Source organism: Stegostoma tigrinum, chromosome 3 (assembly GCF_030684315.1).
Source record: "Stegostoma tigrinum isolate sSteTig4 chromosome 3, sSteTig4.hap1, whole genome shotgun sequence".
In the NCBI taxonomy this organism is placed as follows: domain Eukaryota; kingdom Metazoa; phylum Chordata; class Chondrichthyes; order Orectolobiformes; family Stegostomatidae; genus Stegostoma; species Stegostoma tigrinum.
This window is the reverse complement of record NC_081356.1, coordinates 89,931,714-89,953,261: the sequence shown is the minus strand read 5'-3', so window position 1 is coordinate 89,953,261 and position 21,548 is coordinate 89,931,714. Positions and strand designations below refer to the sequence as shown.

Below are 21,548 nucleotides of genomic sequence, written 5' to 3'. Positions count from 1 at the left end.
ACTCTATTCTCCTTTTCAAAAACAGAAGTTTCTGCAAAGCTCAGCAGGTTTGGCAGCATCTGTGAAGAAAACATCAGAGTTAACGTTTCGGGTCCAGTGACCCTTCTTCAGGCCCTTCCTCTATTCTCCTTTTGATCGTTCAAAAGCAACCATTAAAACATCCTTTTCAACTAAAGCCCTCTCTCATTTACAAGTTTAAAGTCCTTTGTGACACTAGCTCTGATACAGAAGGAGCTCATCCTAATGGTACAGCTCCCTCATAGCACAAAACTGACGTCAGTGTCCCAGAAAGAGAAGCTCTTTCCACATCACCACTTCAAAAACTTTTGATATACCTGTTCTGCTTATTCCTGTGCTATTTGTACAAATCTCAGATAATAACTGTGAACTTAAAATCCTTGCAGTGGCACTCTTTAACACAGGGTTCTAGGTACTTCCAAATGCAACTACATCTCCCTGGTTGCGGTCCTAACTTAGACAGGCAGAAAACTGATGTGTTCTCCCCTTCTTCAGGATTCCTTAGCCCGCTTGACAGCCTCTCACAAGCCAGTGACACTTATATCCCATGAATGAAAAAATAATTCTTCCAATAAAGAGCAGTCTAAATTCTCTGCCTGCACAGATACATCCCTCAGATTCAAAATATGTAGCATTTAATCTCCCACTTACAATGTTATGTGCTTAATTCAGAGGATTTTTCTTCCACAATTTTTAAAAAAAAATTTGGAATTCTTCATTTTGCTGAGGAGGGCAATATTATCACCTAGATTTGTTTATAATTAGCTTGATCTCAGAGAAGCTAATGGTGTCATTTGGGTTAACACACAAACATTTTAATGTATTACAGCTGCATTATTCCATAAGCGTGCAGTCAGCAACAATTGCACTGAGAGCTTTTTGACATTAAATTTAGCTTTAAGCCCAAAATTGGGCCTGCATCTGTGAACCAGCTGCACAGGCATCCTGTACCTCAGAACAATGCACGGCGGGTAAATTCTAATGATTTTGGGATGTCATTTTCTTTAATGCTCCAAACTCTAGCCTCCTCTTTAATGGTGCCAAATTCTTCATGTGGTGCCACCCTAGGGTAAGGATATTTGATCAGCAAGAACACATCACACAGTATACCAAGTCTCAGAACCCTTCCCTCCATTCAAAACTCATCCCATAATGATTTTCCACTCTACTGCTCGTCAGTACTCTCGACAGAAGATCACTTTCCCATTTTCCCAGAATCCTCTGCACTTCACACTAACTCAAGGAAAAGATGGAAGGAGAAAATAGTTCAATGGTATAAGCTCTCAGGATTCAAAGGAGGGGGTCCTTTAATTGTTAAATCGTTTAGTTCTTTGAACATTTCTTGAGAGTAGTTTCACTTCATGAGGCATAGAGCAACTAGTTCACAAATCAGGAAACTTCTCCATTCTCAGTTAAAAACAGCAGCTGACAGCAGCTGGTGGGGGAGTTGGGGGGGGGCGGGGAGAAGAGGTTTGGCTTTCCTTGCCTTCAAGTATTTAGCACATACTCAAAGCTAGGAAGCTGTCATTTTGTTAGTAGAACTCAATCAAGTCAACCAAAACGGTCTTCATGGAGAGGATCCCAGCATAGTGAATCAAAGGCAGCTTCTGATACCAGACCAGACCATGCTGGGGTAGACAGATCCTCATCTCATAAGGGCTGAGAAGTCAACTGACAGGCAACACATCATATTTGACTCTTCTTACCCTATTGTGAGCTGGTTTTCTCATCAAATTAGAGACACAGGCATTAATGGAAATGAAAGTAGAGGCACAGCTATTATTGTTGGTGCAGGTAGGGAGGTATCTCAGGTAAGACAGGTGAGTAGCAGGCGCAAAAAGCACACAAGGGTAATGGTGTCAAGAGTTGAGGCGGGTAGAGTGTGATGGAAGTGCTGGGGCAACAGTGGAAGTGATAGAGAATAAACCTCGGTAGTAGCAGAGACAGAACGAGCGAGAGGTATCGGAGAGAGGATGGTGATATTTACCCTGCTGAAGTGGCAAAGGTGACCAACATTTCTTCTAACAGTGTTGAGCACTCCACTAAATGACTAAGATTACTCTACCACACGGGCAAACTCTCGCATAGCCTCTACTGCTGATCCTCACGGAGAAAGACATCCACGTTGTCATCACCCCATCCTGCAGGACCACCAAGGCCTTACCAGTAAAGTGGGGTGCCAATTTTACACCATGTGCTCTGCAGGGGCAAAATGTCTAAAAACATGCAGGGTCACTCTGCACTGACAATGCTTTTCTGGGTACACAATGGGCTGATAAAGATCCACCTTATTAGTAGAATGATACATTGTGTGCCCTGTCATTGGTAGAGTGAAATCAACTACTTCCTGGACTCAGAGCATTTCTTTTTAACCATTAAACTTTTGTTGCCAATTAAAGAATTTTTAAACCACATAACACATTTCAAAAAAAAACTTTTTCAGAGAATAGTAATTTTGCTGTCCAGACCCATTTATCCTACCCATTGTGGCCCTTGAGAAGGTATGGTGAGCTGCCTTCTTGAACTGTTGCAGTCCATTTGGTGTAGGTACACCCATAGTACCGTTGAGTAGAGTGTTTCAGACTTTCAACAAAATAACAATGAAACAACAGTGATATAGTTCCAAGTCAGGATGATGTGTGGTTTTGAAGGAAACTTGCAAGTGGTGGTGCTCCCATGTATCTGCTGTCCATGACCTAATAGGTGGTAACAGTCACGAGTTTGGAGGGTTCTGTTTAAGGACCCTTGGTGAATTTCTGCAGTATAATTTTCTAGATGGTACACATACGCACAGTAGCAGCAGTTATAGAACAAGTAAATGTTGATGGTAGTAGGTGGGCTGCTTGTTCCTGGATAGTGTCAAAATCCTGGAGACTTGTTGGAGCTCCACTCTTCCAACAAGAGGAATATATCCCATCAAACTCCTGATTTGTCCTGCAGATGGTGGAGAAACTTTGTGGAGTTAGGAGGTTGTCTGCTCACTCCGACCTGCTCTTGAAACCAAATATTTACACGGCTAATTTTATTTTTAAAATTTGTTCATGGCTATCAGCATTGCTGGTTGGTCCAGCATTTTTTGCTAATCCCCAATTGCCCGGAGAAACAGGATGGCAGACTGCCTTCCCTAAAACACAATAGTGAACCAAATAGCTTTTTAGAACAAATCCGTAATGGTGATACGATTACCATTAGACTCGGTTTTTATTCAAGACTTTTACTGAATTCAGATTTTACTGTCTGCTATATTGGGATTTGAGCTCAATGTCCCAGACCATTAACCTGGGGTTCTGGATTACCAGTCCAGAGACTATACTCCTAAACCACCATCTCCGTGACGTTCTGAACTAATATAGTTCAGTTCCTGGTCAATGGCAAACCTCAGGATGCATACTGTGGGAGATTTATGCATGGTAATATATCTTTTTTTCCTATTCATGCGATGTGGGTCTCACTGGCCAGTCAGCACTTGTTGCCTGTCCCTAATTGCCCTGGAGAAGGTGGCGGTGAGCTACATTTTTGAACCACTGCAGTCCACCTGCTGTAGGTTGATCTACAACACCATTAGGGAAGGAATTCTAGGATCAGGACCCAGTGACAGTGAAGTAACAGCTATATATTTAAGTCAGGATGGTGAGTGGTTTAGAGGGGAACTTGAAGGTGGTGGCGTTCCCATATGTCTGTTGCTAATGTTCTTGAGTAGATTTTTAGCTCGGGTTGTGGATGCTATGGTCAGGGCATACTGTATCTTCCTCTTGTTGTTTGTGTGACAGGCATTGTTTGACCCAGCTGTTCAGGTATCCGTAGTCTCTTAGAGACAATGCCCTGACGCACTTGTCACATTACCATACATCAAGGACACATCTGAATTGATCTCAAGACTCCCACTGCCACTGGGCATCAGAGTGGCACACATACCTACATCAACCCCACGCCAACTGCTAACAAGAACCAAAGACCCCTTACCCACTATGGGCAGAACCAATCTTATATACAAGATTCCATGCAAGGACTGCGACAAACAGGAAGAAAACTGGCTATGAGAATACACAAACAAACTAGCAACAAAAAGACACGAGCAATACACACTTGTCTCCATACATACAGACAAGGAGAACGACCAGTTTGACTGGGACATCAGGATCCTAGGACAAGCCAGAGACAAGCACAAGAATTTCTTGAGAGCCAGGCCTCTACCAAAAAGGCAATCAATAAACACAAAGAAATAGACCCTATATGCACACATGACAGCAAAGAAAAACTGGAAGTGAGGCAATCAACTCCAACAGACCCCAGAATTTAAACAGCGAGTAGGAAAATACAATAATGCTTCACCAGAGGCTGCACTGATAATGTTACTCAGCAGGTAACGAAACATCTGCAAACTACTGAACCAGCTCAGCGAGTAAACCAACCACCGCATATCTGCTGCCATTGTCCTGCTAGATGGAAGTGATTGTGGATTTGCAAGGTGCTGTCGGAGGTTCGTTGATGAATTTTGCAGTGCATTCTGTACACAGAAGTGAATGGTGGTGGTGGAGGGAGTGGATGCTTGTGGATACAATGTCAATCAAGTGGGCTGATTAGTCCTGGATGGTGTCAAGCTTCTTGAGTGTTATTGGGACTGCACTCATCCAGGCAAGTGGGGAGTATTCCATCATACTCCTGGCTTGTGCCTTGTAAACGGTGGACAGGTTTGCGGAAGTCAAGAGGTATGTTACTCACTCTAATCATTCCTATCCTCTGACCTGCTCTTGCAGCCAGTGTGTTTATGTGGTGAGTAAAGTTGAGATTCTGATCAATAATGCCCAGGATTTTGATAGTGGGGAATTCAATTCTTTTTTCTTTGAGAAAGTAACCAAACAGGTAGATGAGAGTAAACCGGTTGATGTGGTGTATATGGATTTCAGCAAGGCATTCGATAAGGTTCCCCACAGTAGGCTATTGCACAAAATCCGGAAGAATGGAATTGTGGGAGATACAGCAGTTTGGATCGGAAATTGGCTTGCTGAAAGAAGACAGAGGGTGGTAGTTGATGGGAAATGTTCATCCTGGAGACCAGTTACTAGTGGTGTACCGCAAGGGTCGGTGTTGGGTCCACTGCTGTTTGTCATTTTTATAAATGACCTGGATGAGGGTGTAGAAGGATGGGTTAGTAAATTTGCAGACGACACTAAGGTCGGTGGACTTGTGGATAGTGACGAAGGATGCTGTCGGTTGCAGAGAGACATAGATAAGCTGCAGAGCTGGGCTGAGAGGTGGCAAATGGAGTTTAATGCAGACAAATGTGAGGTGATGCACTTTGGTAGGAGTAACCGTAAGGCAAAGTACAGGGCTAATGGTAAGATTCTTAGCAGTGTAGATGAGCAGAAAGATCTCAGTGTCCATGTACACAGATCCTTGAAAGTTGCCACCCAGGTTGATAGGGCTGTTAAGAAGGCGTACAGTGTTTTAGCTTTTATTAATAGAGGGATTGAGTTCTGGAACCAAGAGGTTATGGTGAAGCTGTACAAAACTCTGGTGCGACTGCGCTTGGAGTATTGTGTACAGTTCTGGTCGCTGTATTATAAAGAAGGATGCAGAAGCTTTGGAAAGGGTGCAGAGGAGATTTATTAGAATGTTGCCTGGTATGGAGGGAAGGTCTTACGAGGAAAGGCTGAGGGACTTGAGGCTGTTTTCCTTAGAGAGAAGAAGGTTGAGAGGTGACTTAATTGAAACATACAAAATAATCAGGAGGGTTAGATAGGGTGGATCTTTTTCCTAGGATGGTGACAGCGAGCACGAGGGGGCATAGCTTTAAATTGAGGGGTGAAAGATATAGGACAGATGTCAGAGGTAGTTTCTTTACTCCGAGAATGGTAAGGGAATGGAACGCTTTGCCTGCAACGGTAGTAGATTCGTCAACTTTAGGTATATTTAAGTCGTCATTGGACAAGCATATGGACGTACATGGAATAGTGTAGGTTAGATGGGCTTGAGATCGGTATGACAGGTCGGCACAACATCAAGAGCCTGTACTGTGCTGTAATGTTCTATGTTCTATGTTCAACGATGGTAACACCATTGAATGTCAAGGGGTGGTGTTTAGATTGTCTCTTCAGAATAAGGCTCAGCTCGGCATTTGTGTGATGTGAATGTTAATTGGTACAGATCACCCCAAGACTGGATATTGTCCAGATCTTGTCGCATTGGACACGGGCTGCTTCAGTATCTGGAGGAGTCACAAATCTGCAATCATCCCACATATTCCCATTGGAAGGAAGGTCATTGGTGAAGCAGTTAAAGATGGTTGGACCTAGGACACTACCCTGGGGAACTGAGATGCTTGATCTCCAACAACCACAATCATCATCATCTTATGTGTCAGCTATGACTTTAACCACCGGAGCTTTTGCCCTCTGATACCTTTAGATTCTAGTTTTGCTAGGGCTCCTTGATATCACCCTTGGTCAAATGCAGCCTTGATGTCAAGGCCACCACGCTCACCTCACTTCAGGAATTCAGCGCTTTTGTCCAATGTTTGGTCTAAGTCTGTAACAAAGTCAGGAGCTGAGTGGCCCTGGCTGAACCCAAACTGGGCATCAATGCACAAGTGCTGCTTTATAGTACTGTTGATGACACCTTCTATCACTTTACTGATGATCAACAGTAGACTGATGGGGCAGTAACTGGTTGGGTTGGATTTGTCCAGATTTTTTACATACAGGAAATACTTGGGCAATTTTCCACATTGTCGGGTAGATACCAGTGTTGTAACCATACTGGAGCAGCAAGTTCTGGAGCACAACTCTTCAGTACAATTGTTAGAAGCTGTAACGTTGCAGTATCCAGTGCCACCAACTGTTTCTTGATATCACATGGAGTTGCTCAAGCTGACTGAAGACTGGTATCTGTGATGCTGGGGACCACTAGAAGAGGCCAAGATGGATCATCCACTCGCCACTTCTGGCTGAAGATTGCTGCAAAAGCTTCAGTCTTATCTTTTGTATTGATGTGCAGGGTTCTTCTATCATTGAGGATGTCCATATTTGGGGAGGCTCCTCCTCCAGCGAGTTGTTTAATTGTCCACCATCATTCATGACTACACGTGGCAGGACTGCAGAGCTTAGATCTGATCCGTTGGTTGTACAGTGACTGAGCTCTGACTATTATTCTGCATATGCTGATTGGCGTACAAGTAGTTCTGTTTGGTGGCTTCACCTGGTTCACACCATACCTTCAGGTCTGCCTGGTACTGCTCTTAGCATGCCTTCCTCCACTCTCCATTGAACCAGGATTGATCCCTTGGCTTGACAGCCACAGCTGAGTAGAGAATATGTAGGCCGTGAGGTGATATATAATGCTGGAGTACAATTCTGCTGCTGTTAACCACCCACAGTGCCAGTTAGATGCCCAGTCTCGAGTGCTAGATTTGTTTGAAGTCTGTCCCATTTAGCACAGTGATAGTGCCACACAACACAATGGAGGTTATTTTCAATGTGAAGCCAGGACTTTGTCTCCACAAACAACATCCCTTGGTCACTCCTACCATTACTATCATGGGCAGATGTATCTACAGCTGGTGAATTGGCAAGTGTGCAGTCAAGTAGGTGTTGCCCTCATGATGGTTCCCTCACCACCTGCCACAGATCCAGTCTAGCACCAATGTCCTTTAGGACCCATCCAGCTCAATCAGTAGTACTACTGCCGAGCCACTCCTGATGATGGATACTGAAATTCCCCACCTACAGTACATTTTATGCCCTTGCCATCCTCAGTGCTTCCTCCAAGTGTTGGTCAACATGGAAGAGTAACAATTCATCAGCTGAGGGAGGACGGTATGTGGTAATCAGCAGGAAGTTTCCTTGCCCATGTCTAACCTGAAGCCATGAGGCTTCACGGGGTCTGGAGTCAATGTTGAGGACTCCTAAAGCAACATCCTTCCGCCTGTATACCACTGTGCCACCATCTCTGCTGGGTCTGCCAGTGAGACAGGACATATCCAGGGATGGTGATGGCGGTGTCTGCGACATTGTAAGGTATGATTCCATGGATATGACTATGTCAGACTGTTGCTTGACTGGTCTGTGAGCCAACTCTCCAAATTTTGGCACTAGCCAGATGTTAGTGAGGAGGTCTTTGCAGGTTGACATAGCTGTTTCTGCAGTTGTCTTTTCCGATGCCTTGGTCAATGCCAAGTGATTTGTCCGGTTTCATTCCTTTGAGACTTTGTAGCAATTGGTATAACGGAATGGCTTGCTAGGCCATTTCAGAGGGCAACTGAGGGACAACCACATTGCTCTGGGTCTGGAGTCACACACAGACCAGACCAGGTGAGGAAGGCAGATTTTCTTCCCTGAAGGACATTCGTGAATGTCAAAGGACGATTGTTGGATTCTCTCATGCTGGAGATGTTATTGCTTGGCACTTGTGCAGTGTGAATGCATGGATACTGTCCGCATCTTGCGGAACTTAGACGTGAACTGCTTCAGTATCGGAATAATCATGCTAAGCATTGTGCAATCATCAGCATAAATTCCTACACGAGTTCACAATGGAGCGAAGGTCATTGACGAAGTAACTGAAGATGGTTGCGCATAGGACACTATCCTGAAGAATTCCTGCAGAGATATCCTGGAGCTTGAGATGATTGATTAGGGCTAGGTGTAATTTGGATTTGATACAAATATGACTTTCTGGACTCTCTTCAGTAATGTCATTCAATGGGCATTGAAGGATATGCTATTTCATAATGACAGGAAAACTTAACATAAATACAGGGGCAAAAAAAGGCACTGGATATGGACCATTTCACATAATATTTGAAATAAATAGTTAACAGAATTTTCTAGTCCTACCTTTGCTGCCTCTAGAATTTAAAGCTAATTATCTGTTTTAGGACTAATTCCCCAAACTTGTGCAACAAGCTCACAGCTCTCATTTCTGAAAATTACAGGCTCTTTACTCACTGGCTTAGTGCATATTTATTGACAGAATATTGGCAAGAATACAAATACCTGCATTTTCCCAACACATATTCCCTATTATGTGCTGCACGTAGGGAAGCCTTTGTACCATAAGGACAATTTCACAAATCAGCATGCATCTTCTTATAATTATCAGTCACCACATGTATGTATAGATCATCCAATCAAAGTTATTAACAGTAAAAAAAAGAACTTACCTCTCCAAGAGCTTCATAACGTTTCTGATTCCATCTGTGTAAGTCCTCATGATAATTAAATACATATGGTTCCCCAGTTTTTATATGTCTTAACTGTCCCTCTAGACACAAAGAATAAATTTCATTCATTTGCGTGTAACTTTAACGAAATCTTCTCCGTCAGAAAGGAAAACAAAGTACGGCATTTCTTAAATCTCGTAATGTTAATTAATACATTCTGTTTTATTTTTGTTTCATTAAATGGACTCATCCATCATGTGAAGCAAAACCACAGCTGATAATCAAAAAATGCTGTTCCGCAGGCAGTAAGTTGCTCAGCTCAATCACAGCATCGAAGAATCAAGCACAGTTGCAAAATCCAACTGACTGTGAAGGAAACTAAATTTCCTGATTTTCACTTCCAACTGGATAATCATAGGACAGCACAGGTGTGGGCAGTAACAATAGTACAAAAGAGCAACCTACTGCATTTTAACCCCTAAATTACATGTCACAGCACTGCAATAAACCGAATTCCAGTATGTTGCGTTGAACAAATTCAGACACAAAAAGAGAGATAACGTATTTTTGCAGAACTTCCCACATTCCTTTCATAAAATATTATCCAAATATTTGGAAATGCATCAGACTCAAAACAATTTGGAAACAGTGTTGAAAGACAGTTTGCATTTAGCTAATCTCTCCTGTCTGTGCTGCCACAGAAATGGTCGGAACAGGCAAGGGATGCAGGGAGGGTTTTGGAGCAGAGGGTTAGGTTGGGAAGTGGTCACAGTGAGGGAGGTGGTCAGAGCTGGGAAGGGGTGCAGGGAGGCAGTCAGAGAGGGGGAGGAACGCACAGTGGTGTTCAAAGTAGCAGTTAGGCAGAGAAGTGATCACAAAGGGGCAGGTTGCATGGAGGTGGTCAGAGGAGGACAGTGGAGTGAAAGGATAGTGTTGGGGCAGGGGAGTCGCCGCAGGGGGAGCACCAAGCAATGGATATTTAGAGTTGAGGTACTAAAGTGAAGTGATATAAGGGGAGGGTTGGTTGGATAAAGGCATGCAAGAAAGGCGGTTGAGGTTTTGGAAACAGGGGTGATGGGGCACACAACAACGACAGGGGCTAGCGCAGAACAGAAAATCCTTCTATCAGGTCTTGCCACTTGACATGTGGCTACACCACAGGTGCAACAGATTGGACTGGGAAAATGGCAGCATGTATAGACAGGCAAAACTATTTTGGAGGATTTCCGCTTTCAGCCATGTTTATAATCAAAGCCATGTTTAGATTTCCTACAGTGTGGAAACAGGCCCTTTGGCCCAACAAGTCCACACTGCCCCTTGGAGCATCCCACCCAGACCCATCCCCCTATAACACTCACACCCCTGAACACTACGGGCAGTTTAGCATGGCCAATCCACCTAGCCTGCACATCTTTGGATTGTGGGAGGAAATCCATGCAGACACAGGGAGAATGTGCAAACTCCGCACAGACAGTTACCGAGGCTGGAATCAAACCTGGGTCCCTGGTGTTGTGAGGCTACAGTGCTAAGTACTGAGCCACCATGCCGCCCCCAAATCATTCATAACATTAAGATAAGCGACAAGTGAAGCGCCACTGAAATTTTATACATTGTGAAATGTGTACAGAGCAACAATGTTAACTGAACTGAAAGCTGAGTCCACTGGATCAATGTTGAGGGAGGCAAGTCAAATAGGATAAGTGCTGGGAAGGGGTACACATGGGAAAGGAAGTTGGCAAAAATGGCCCCTAGCAATACTTCTTTTTTCAGCAGATTTCTGCAAAAATCAGGAAAATGCTGGAAGTAACCAAAAGGTAGATAAAACAACTGAAGGAACAGCCTACAGTACAGCAGAAAACAGAAGACATTAAAATGATAAGCACTGGTGGGCAGAGCCAAAAGGGAGTAGCAACGTGACAAGCATTGAAACAAATACGTACGTCAGAGAGGTTATCAAGAGCCGAGGAATAAAAGCTGCTGGAGAGAAAAGGCAAAGCAATACTGACTGACACCAGCAAAGAAGCAGCAAAATGAGAGGTCTAAATTACATTCCAAAATTTTTGATGTCAATTCTGGGTCCAGGAAGGTGTAAATTGCTGAATCTAAAATGTGTGTTGTTCCTCAAGCTTATGTTGAGTTTCAATGAAATGCCACACTGAAATGAGCTGAAAGAAGTCATAACGGAAGCAAGGTAAGGAATAAAAAAAATTGAAGGACAGCAGAACCTCAGGGTCATGGAGGAGTTCTGTAACAAGGTCAACAAACCAGTATTTAGTCTGTCCAGAGTATCATAGATGTACTGACCCTCTGCCATTTCCACCTCTTTCAGCAACCACCAAAAGCATCTTTACCTACGCATTCAGAATTCCGAAGGAATTGTTCTGACCGTAACACTCTGATCCACTCTTCAAATCATATCAAAACCACATATCCTTCCCACTAAACCCTCATACAAGAGTTCCAATGTCTACTCAACACAGTCTCTCTCGTCACCATCTAAAGCCTAACTCTCTTCAGGCGAATCAGTACTCTTATGTACTTTTCAATTTTGTGTATTCACATTCATTATTTACAGTGTGGTCTACTCTTCAATAGAGAGAATGAATGCGGATTGGGTGACTGCTTTGCTGAATACAAGCGTTACACAGACTTTTTCTAGCCTGTCTTTTCGAATTCTCCACCTTGTTTTCATGTCAACATCTGTCCTTCATGGACTACAGTTTTTCCAACAATACAAGTTCAAGCAACAAAACCACATCTTTCAAAAATCCACATTATAGCCTGTTGGATATTAAGTTCAACAATTTCAGTCTGCAATCTTTGCGCTTCTTCCCACACCCACACCCCCTGCCATTTTGTTGCTTCTCTCTTTGCATGTTTAAGTTTTGGTATCAGCATCCCTATTTAGCATTTGGGCAGCAACTGTTCATTATTCAGCCACTCAACCTTTCTGGGCACATCCTTTATTTCTTTACTTACTATATCACTAATGTTTGAGAGTGTCCCAACAAGTTCTTTGTCATTAAGGTCTCCTGTTTTCTGCCCTGCTACTAACTTTACTTTTTGTTTTGTCTCCAACACCTCACCCACCATATGACCTGATTAAAAACTAGTACATTTCTCTTTTTCAGTTCTGACGCAAATCATTGATCTGAAATATTTACTCAGCTTCTCTTTCTACATTCTGTCAGACTGGTTTAGAAATTCCTCCATTTTCTGCTTTTCTTTGAGATTTGCTAGATCTGCAACATTTTTCTTTTATACTTAATTTCTCGCCAATCTCTGTTGTAGCCTCTCTACTACTTCATTCCTTTCCAATACTGCAGAATCCAAAAGTGCATCAGAAATAGAAAGTTACTTAGTTAATAATGAAAAGGACATGGGAAATAGTGTGGGAATGAGATATGTCAACTTTGGTCACACCAAACGGCAGAGCAGGTGCAGGTTTAGAAGACTAAGAGGCCTGAACCCTCTCCTACATAAGATGTAGGAGCAGAAATGTGGCCATTTAGCCCATCAAATCAGCTCTGCTGTTCAATCATCATTGTTAAGTCTCTCCCACATTTTCCCCTTATTCCCCTTGACAATCAAGAACCTATCTATCTCTGTATTAAATATACTCAATGACATGGTTTTCACAGCCTTCTATGGCAATAAGTTCCATAGATTCACTTTGGCTGAAGATATTTCTCCTTTTCTCCATTCTAAAAGGGTCGTCCCTTTACTCTATGGCTGTGCTCTCAGATCCTAGTTTCTCCTGCAATGGAAACATCTTCCCAACATCCACTCTGTCCAGGTCGTTCAGTACTCTAAGTTTCAATTAAATCCCCACATCATCCTTATAAATGCCATTAAGTATAGACCCAGAGTCGTCAAACATTCCTCATAAGTTAAGCCTTTCATTCCTAGGATCATTCTCGTCCACTGGACTCCCTCCAAGGCCAGTACATCCTTCCTGAGGTATGGGGCCCAAAATAGCTCACAATACTCTAAATGTAGTCTGACCAGAGCCTTATGAAGCCTCAGATGTACATGTCGGCTTTTATATTCTTGTTCTCTCAAAATAAATCCTTCCATTGTATTTGCCTTCCTAACTACTGATTCAACCTGCAAAGTTACCTAAAGAGAATCCTGGGCGAGGACTCTCAAATCCCTTTGCACTTCAGATTTCTGAATCTTCTCCCCATTTAGAAAATAATCTATGCTTCTATTCTTCCTACCAAAGTGCATGACGTCAACACTTTCCTATGTTGCATCTGCTACTTCTTTGTCAACTGTGCTAACCTGTCTAAATCCTTCTGTAACCTTGCCACCTCCCCAATACTACTTGTCCCTCCACCTATCTTTGCATCATCCACAAACTTATCCAGAATGTCCTCAGTTCTTTCATCTAGATCAATGATATATAAGGTGAAATGTTGTGGCCCCAACACTGACCCTTGTGGAACACCACTTGTCTGCCATCCTGAGCAGGACCACTTTATTTCCACTCTTTGGTTGTCTGCCAGACACCTAATCTTCTATCCATGCTAGTTCCTTGCCCCTAACACCACGGGCCCCTAACTTACTCAGCAGCCTCCTGTGCAACACTTTGACAAAGGCCTTCTGGAAATTCAGGTAGATAACATCCTTTGGCTCTCCTTGGTCTAACCTGCTCATTATCTCCTCAAAAAATTCTAACAGATTTGTCAGGCATGACACCCCCTTGACAAAACCATGTTGACTTTGCCCTATTTTACTGTACAATTCCAAGCATTCAGAAATCTCATCCTTCACAATGAACTCAAAAATCTTATCCATGACCAAGTCGGGTTAACAGGCCTGTAATTTTCAGTCTTTTGCCTTACTCCCTTCTTAAACTGGGTTGGGGGGGGGGGGGGTGGGAAGAGAAGAGAGAAGGGAGAAGAGGGTGTCACATTAGCTATTTTTCATTGCTCCAGAACCCTCCATGACTCCAGCGATTCCTGAAAGATCACCAATAACACCTCCACTATCTCCTTCAGAACTCTGGGGTATAGTCCATCTGGTCCAGGTGACATTTCCACCTCCAGGCCATTCAGTTTTTCTAGCATCTTCTCCTTGGTGATGGCCACCATACTCACCTGTGCCCCTGACTCTCTTGAATTTTGGTATATTACTCGTGTTTTCCAGCGTGAAGACTGACACAAAGAACTTAGTCAGTTCCTCAGCCATTTCTTTGTTCCCCCTTACTACTTCTCCAGTGTCATTTTCAAGTGGCCTAATGTCCACATTTTCCTCTGTTTTGCCCTTTATATGTCTAAAGAAACTCTTACAATGCTCTTTAATATTACTGGCTAGCTTATCTTCATACTTAATCTTCGCCGCCCTTATTTCCTTTCTCATTGTTTTCTGTTGGTCTTTGTAGTCTTCCCACTGCCCTTCATCACATTTTATATTTTTTCTTTTGCTTCTATGCTGTCCCTGACTTCCCTAGTCAGCTATGATTGCCTCATCTTCCCTTTAGCATGCTTCTTTTTCCTGCATCTCCCAAATTACTATTAGAAATTCCTGCTTTTGCTGTTCCTCTGTCTTTCCTGCTAGGCTCCTCTCCCAGTCAATTCTGGCCAGCTCTGTAGCTACCCTTATTTAACACCCGTTATATCTAATTCCACACACTCACTCTCAAACTGCAGAGTAAGTTCTATCATATTATGGTCACTGCCTTAGGGTTCCTTGACCTTAAGCTCCTTTATCAGGTCTGCCTCATTGCATGAGACTGAAACCAGAACTGTCTGTTCCCTAGTGGGTTCCACCACAAGCTGATCCAAAAAGCTATCTTGTAGACATTTCACAAATTCCTTTTCTTGTGCTCCACTGCCAAATTGACTTTCCTAGTCCATCATCACTTAACCTTGCCTTTCCAACACAGCTTTTCTATCTCCTGTTGTTCCTTGTGCACCATATCCTACCCACTGTTTGAAGGCCTATACACAACTCCTACCATGGCTTTTTAACCTTTGCGGTTCCTCAACTCTACCCACACAGATTCTACACCATCTGCCCCTACTTTGTTTCTTGTTATTGACTAACCTCACCTCTTCTGTCACATGTCTGTCTTTTCAATAGAATGTATATGCTTGGATATTTGTCTCCCCGTCCTGAACCCCTTATAGCCACGTCTCCGTGCTGCCCAGCACATCATACCTCCTAATTTCGATCTGCACCACTTACCTTCTTCACATACTGCATGCATTCAGATACAACACCTTTCGTCTGTATTTACCATCCCTCTTTTCGTTGTCATTGGTTTACCCAGTATGCTTGAAGATGGATTCCTAATCCTTTCCAAATACTGTCCTATTTTGTGTGCTGGCAACTTTAATAGTCTCTGCTGAGCTCTCCTTTCTTTTCAAATTTTACCATGCGGTTGAATCCACCCCTACAGATGTTAGCCTGCTTTGTTTCCCATTGGTCATTATAATTCTTGGAGTTTTATCCTTCACTTCCGCCAACTTTCCAGTTTAGAGTCCTGTTAACCACCCTTTTAATTTTTTTTGCTGGAACATTAGTCCCAGGTCAGTTCAGGTGGAGACTGTGCCAGCGGTACAGATCCTTCCTGCTCCAATACTAATTCCAGTGCCCCATGAAAAGGAACCCCTCTTTCCCACACCACTCTTTTAGCCACATGTTTACTCCCCATACTAATGCGCTCTTTTGCCAATATGCATGCGGCTCGAGCAGTAATCTGGAGATTATAACCCTCAAGGACCTGATCTTTAATTTAGTTCACGGTTACTGATAATCATTAAAACAGGTCCCTTTCCTAGTCTTGCTTATGTTGTTTGTCCTGAAGTGGACCAGATTCTCTTTGGATTCTCCCCTTCCCCTTCCAATATCCTTTCAAGCTGGTCAGAAATGTCTGTCATCCTGGCACTAAGCAGGCAACGTACCATTCAGGACTCTATCCCCCTACAAAGAATGTAATCTATTCCCCTAATTACAGTATCCCCTACAACTACCACTTGTCTTTTTACTCCCCTCTCTTGAATGGTCCCCCGGGCCACAGTATCATTGTCAGCTGGATCATCCTCCCTACAATTGTTCCTCATCCACACAGGGAGCAAGTACATTGTACATGTTCGGCAAGGTCAAGAACTGAGATTCCTCTGTTTACGAAGCAGGATCCCTCTACCTGCCTCACTTACAGTCACACCCTGCTGTCTCTGCCCACTGACAGAATTTGTGATACTTACTCTACCTCCTGAAACACAGCGTCCAGGTAATTCTCCCCCTCCCAGATGTGCCACAGTGTCCAAAGCTCAGACTCCAGCTCATTAATTCTGAGCTGAAGTTTCTTCAACAAACAACACTTGCTGCAGATATGGTCATTGCAGTTCACAATGGGATCAGCCATCTCCAATGTCATACAGCTGCAGCCCATATATCTGACGTAAACAATGCTCCAACTGTGTTCAAAGATTTTAGTTAGATTAATGATTGCATCTAAACTTGTATTTTCTATACCTCTTTCCATAAAGCAATTTTGCTAGCATTTAGCATATTAGGTGATTGTTTTTAATGATGAGAGTCTAAAGCCTTCACCATGTAAACCAGCCCACCCTACAAACACCGCAAAAAAAATTAAGATTGAATAGGGTTAACGTGGGTTTATTAAAAGGAAATCTTGCTTACCAAATGGTTCGAGGATGCAGTCTGAATTTTTATAGGAAACCGAAATGAGAAAAGAATTAAGAGGCAAGGATTCTTGGAAGATTGTATCATGTTTTGAAAGCAAGTTACCTGTCACTCATTATTAACACTGTTTACATAGCTGTTGATTTCAGCAGTAGTTGAAGTGTAATTTGCAGATGAACTGGATCCACTTTGCCCAAATGCACTAGATCCCATAGGCTCATACTTCCTTGACCAGTCTGCCATGTGAAATCTAGTCAAAAGCCTTGCCAAAGTCCACGTTGACTAGATCTACTGCACAATGCTTATCCATATGCCGAGTCACCTGTTTGAAAAACCTCAATCAAACCTGTCAAAAGCGATCTCCCCCTGACAAAGCCATGCTGACTATCCAAGATTAATCCTTGCCTCTCAAAATGCAGATTAATTCTTTCCCTCAGAACTTTTTTCAATAGTTTGCCTATCACAGATATTAGACTCACTGATGGATTATTCCCTGGTTTATTCCAATCACCTTTCTTGAATAATTCTATCACATGTCCTCCGGCAACTCTGAGTCCAGAAAGGAACTGAAAATTGTTCAGAGTTCCTGCAATCTCCTCCCTTGCCACCCACAGCAGCCTGGGATAAAACTCATCTGAACCTGGGGACTTATCTAATTTTAAGTCTGCTAAAACCACAAATACCTTCCCCATCTCAGCACATCATAAACATGTAAAATCATAGGGAAATGGGGAAATAGGGGAAAGAACAAAGAAAAAGCAAGACCTATGGTGGGTTAGGGTTAGGCAGGAATATGGGTTAGGTGTGCAAGACAGGATTGACTAAATGACAAACAAAAGGGTGATGAGGCATAGCAAACTGAAATGGTAATGAGACAAAAAAAAGGGTCTGGAGAAACTATAAAAAAGCAATCACGAAATCATCATAACTCTATTTCAACATAACACTGGGGAGAGGCATTGGGACATTTATTTGAAATTGATCTGTTGGATCTAAAAGAGAATAAAGTGCCTAAGTGAAAATGGGAAGTGCTACTCATCAAGCATGCATTGAATAAAAAGGTCAGAGTGGGAGTGGAATGGAGAAACAAATCTTCAAGCAATCAGAAACTTAGGGTCTAGATGCAGACTAGACAAAGATGGTATGTTGTTATCCAAATTTTATTCTCCTCAGTTTAGTACACACAGTGTTGTAACTATAGAATACAATTTATTGAAAGAAAATCACTGTTGCATTTAGAAGTGCATTTGGGATCCATGGAATGTACAAAGGAAGAAAGAGGCATGTTGCATCGCCTGTGCTTGCAAGGGATCATGAGCATGGGGTGATATAGGAGTGGACAAAGTACCATAGGCAGAGCAGAATCATCAGAATGCTAAATAGGATGAGAAGGAATAAAATGTTTTCTGGTGGCAGCTATGGTGGAGGATGATCATTAAGTGTAGGGGGCTGTCAAGGTGGAAGATGAAGACAGGCAGAACTCATTAGGCTGGAAGAGGAAGCATTATAAGCAGAAGAATGCAAATTCAAACAGATATGGAAACAATTGAAATCAATGATTTCAAATTACAACCACTCCACTGATTCCTTTTTTTAAGATGGCAACTATTGGTTCTAATTCTGTTCTCGGTCATAGTATGTGTCATTTAAATTTCTCTCATCTTCCACCCTATCAAAGATATTCTCCTTGAATAATCGCCAAGTATCTGCCTCCTAATTTTTTGCTGCCAAAGAACTTGCTTAAAGTATGCAATTTGTAACGTTTCCCAGTTTAGATGAGCCATTACAGACCCGAAACATTCATGCTGTCTGTCTCCATTGGTTGTTCATGGAATGAGAGTGCCACTGGCTATGCCAGCATTTATTGCCCATCGTTAAAAGAGCCAACCACGTTGCTGTGGGTCCAGAGTCACAAGGACGCCAGACCAGGAAAGAATGGCACATTTGCTTACCTAAACAAAAATCAGTGAATGGACAATGGCTACCAATTGCTTTGTATTCCAGATTTTTTTTATACAAATTTCATTGTCTACCATGGTGGGAACTAAACCCAAACCCTCGGAACATTAGCCAGGAGTACTGGAATACTGATCCGGTGACATTATGGTTGCAACACCGCCTCCCCCATCTAAACCCAGCTTTTCTGCTCTCAGCAATGCAAGTATCATCTTCTGTTCAAAGAACAAAAATGTTGGCAGTTCAAGGTGATAGAACATTCAAATAATATAATTATATTTATTGCTATTCTAAAGTTCAAGTTAGCATCTCACCATTCTTGGCTAGTAAACAACATAAGTTGATTTAAGGAATGTTTTGGAAGCAGGGACAAAAGTCACACTGATAATGTCTTCAACATAAAGTGACTGAAGATAGAGCTATTCAATGTGGAATAAGGATAAACAATTCAGGAGAAGTCACCCAGAGTTAGGAGAACACACACATGCTGCAAGGATGGGTTATTTAAATCTTAACAGAAGTATTAGGTCCTCAAAAAAACTCACGGGTCAGGTGAAATTTTAAAATGAATTCTTGTGACATAAGTTAGGTCAGCATTTGTTGTTCTTCTCTAGCTGTTCTTGAGAAACCCATCTTCTGAACTAATGTAAATTAACTGAAGTAACTGCTAAGACCCAGCAACAATTAACAGAGAGAGCGCGAAACCCAGTGCACACAAAAAAAAACTGAAAATAAACCTCAATAAGACAAAAAGTTATAGCTTAGGATCTCAGTCATGAGGTAGAAGGAATTAGAGAATCATCTACATGTTCTGAGGTTATCAAATAGTCCTGCTCAGCTCAAAAGTGCACACGACGACAACTTTTGGATTAGGTGACAGATAATACAAAAATGTTGACAGCAATCAGTGGAGTTTGGAACAATGAGGGGAGGACTGCATGGAAATTTATAGAATTTTAATCGGACTAGATAGGGTTCATGCAGAAAGACTGCTCCTGTCTGGGGAGTCCAAGGGTTACAGTCCAAGGATATGGTATGGGACATGTGGGACTGAAATGAAGAGAAGCTTCTTCATCAAGGGAATGGTCAGCCTGTGGAATTCTCCACCTTAGAAGCAAGATTACAAGGATTCAAGAGAATTTAAAACAGATTAAGGGGAGGCCACAGCCCATAGCACATTTGGAAAATCATAATCTAATCAAGCAGAGTCAGCATGGCTTCATGAAGAGGGAACTCATGACTGACTAATTTATTAGTCTTTCGAGGAATTCTCAACCGGAGTGGATGTGGTGTACGTGGAATTCCAGAAGGTGTTAACTTCTTGAGAGATACCTTGTTTAAGTCTAAGATAAGAGCCTGTAATGTTGAGGTAGTATATTGGCATGAATAAAGATTTGGCTAGTAGACAAGAAACAGCGAGTGGAGATAAGGGGTTCTTTTTCAGACTGACAAACTGTAAACAGTGGGATTCCATAGAGGTCAGTGCTGGACTGCAACTGTTTGCAAAACATATATTTTAGTGCAGTCAAATTTGCAGACAACACAAAGATAGATGGAAAGGCAAATTACAAAGATATTAATATGTTAATTAAGTGGGCAAAACAATATCAAACGAAGTGTAATATGGGAAAAATATAAAGACGTTAATTTTAAAATGGAGAGCAAAAGAACAGAATATTATTCAAATGGTGAAAAACTGTAGAAAAATGTAACAGAAAGGGATTTGTCTATGCAATTAAGTACAACTATCTTAGGAATTCCTTGTGGTGCTGCAACAAAGTCTGAGATAAACTATATACAAGAATTTCACATAATTCAGAATTTTACACTACAACGTTTTCTCTCAACCGTAGTTTGTGGGAGATAAAATCTCCACATGTTCTTTAAAAATAAGTGAATGGTAACTTCACATTCCATCCAATTACAAGGATGCATAGCGTCTTACCAACAAATATAATAATCTCCTAATTTTTATTTCAGGAACATCTGTTTACAGATCATAGCACAGAAAGAGGCCATAGGCCTATCAAGTCTGCACTCTGAAGTGCATCCTACTAAATCCCCGTAGGGATAGCAAGGTGGCTCAGTGGTTAGCACTGCTGCCTCACAGCACCTAGGACCCGAGCATTCCAGCCTCTATCCCTGAGGATTCCACCCTCAGGCGACTATGTGTAAAGCTTACATATTCTTTCAGCATCTACGTGGGTTTAATCCAGGTGCTGTGGTTTCCTTCCACAGTCCAAAGATATGCAGGTTAGGTCGACTAGCCATGCTAAATTGCCCATCATGTCCAGCGGTGGGCAGGCTCAATGGATTAGCCATGGGAAATGCAGGGTTACAGTGACAGGATAAGGCGATGGATCTGGGAGGAATGCTCCTCAGAGACAGTCATTGTGGATTTGATGGGTCACATGGCCTGCTTCCACATTGTACGGATTCTATGATTCTATGTCTGCTTTCCCTTTCTGCTAAATATTGATTTCTATAGTAATATGCAGAAAATGTAGCACTTGAATGATATATTTATTACCTGCAGACTCAATTTCTGACTTACTTTCATTAAATGCATATTCAAATTCATCAAGTGTTTGAGGAAACTTAAGAGGTGGCTCATCTTTCTTCATAAGTTCTTCCAAGTCTATCCTAGACAATAAATCTGGAAAAAAGGATAATAAAACAAACTAAAAAATCTTTAACAATACTGTGCTATATGAAACTGGCATAAACCTTTTGACTGTACTTGACAATGTTTTAATGG

At 42.2% G+C, this 21,548-nt stretch overlaps 1 protein-coding gene across 8 annotated transcripts in view; it reads right to left on the bottom strand.

Moving 5' to 3' along the window:
- The window catches only part of fam172a (family with sequence similarity 172 member A), a 534,183-nt gene that overhangs the window by 500,744 nt on the left and 11,891 nt on the right, over window positions 1–21,548 (bottom strand). For 7 of the 8 annotated variants that reach the window (XM_048526906.2, XM_048526905.1, XM_048526910.2 and 4 more), the window contains exons 3-4: window positions 21,345–21,446; window positions 9,179–9,279 (exon numbers count right to left, since the gene is read on the bottom strand). The exons of the other annotated variant lie outside the window; for it this stretch is intronic. In XM_048526906.2, the coding sequence (XP_048382863.1) occupies window positions 9,179–9,279; window positions 21,345–21,446 (203 nt within the window). The remainder of the gene's footprint in view (window positions 1–9,178; window positions 9,280–21,344; window positions 21,447–21,548) is intronic. 8 annotated transcript variants of the gene reach the window in all.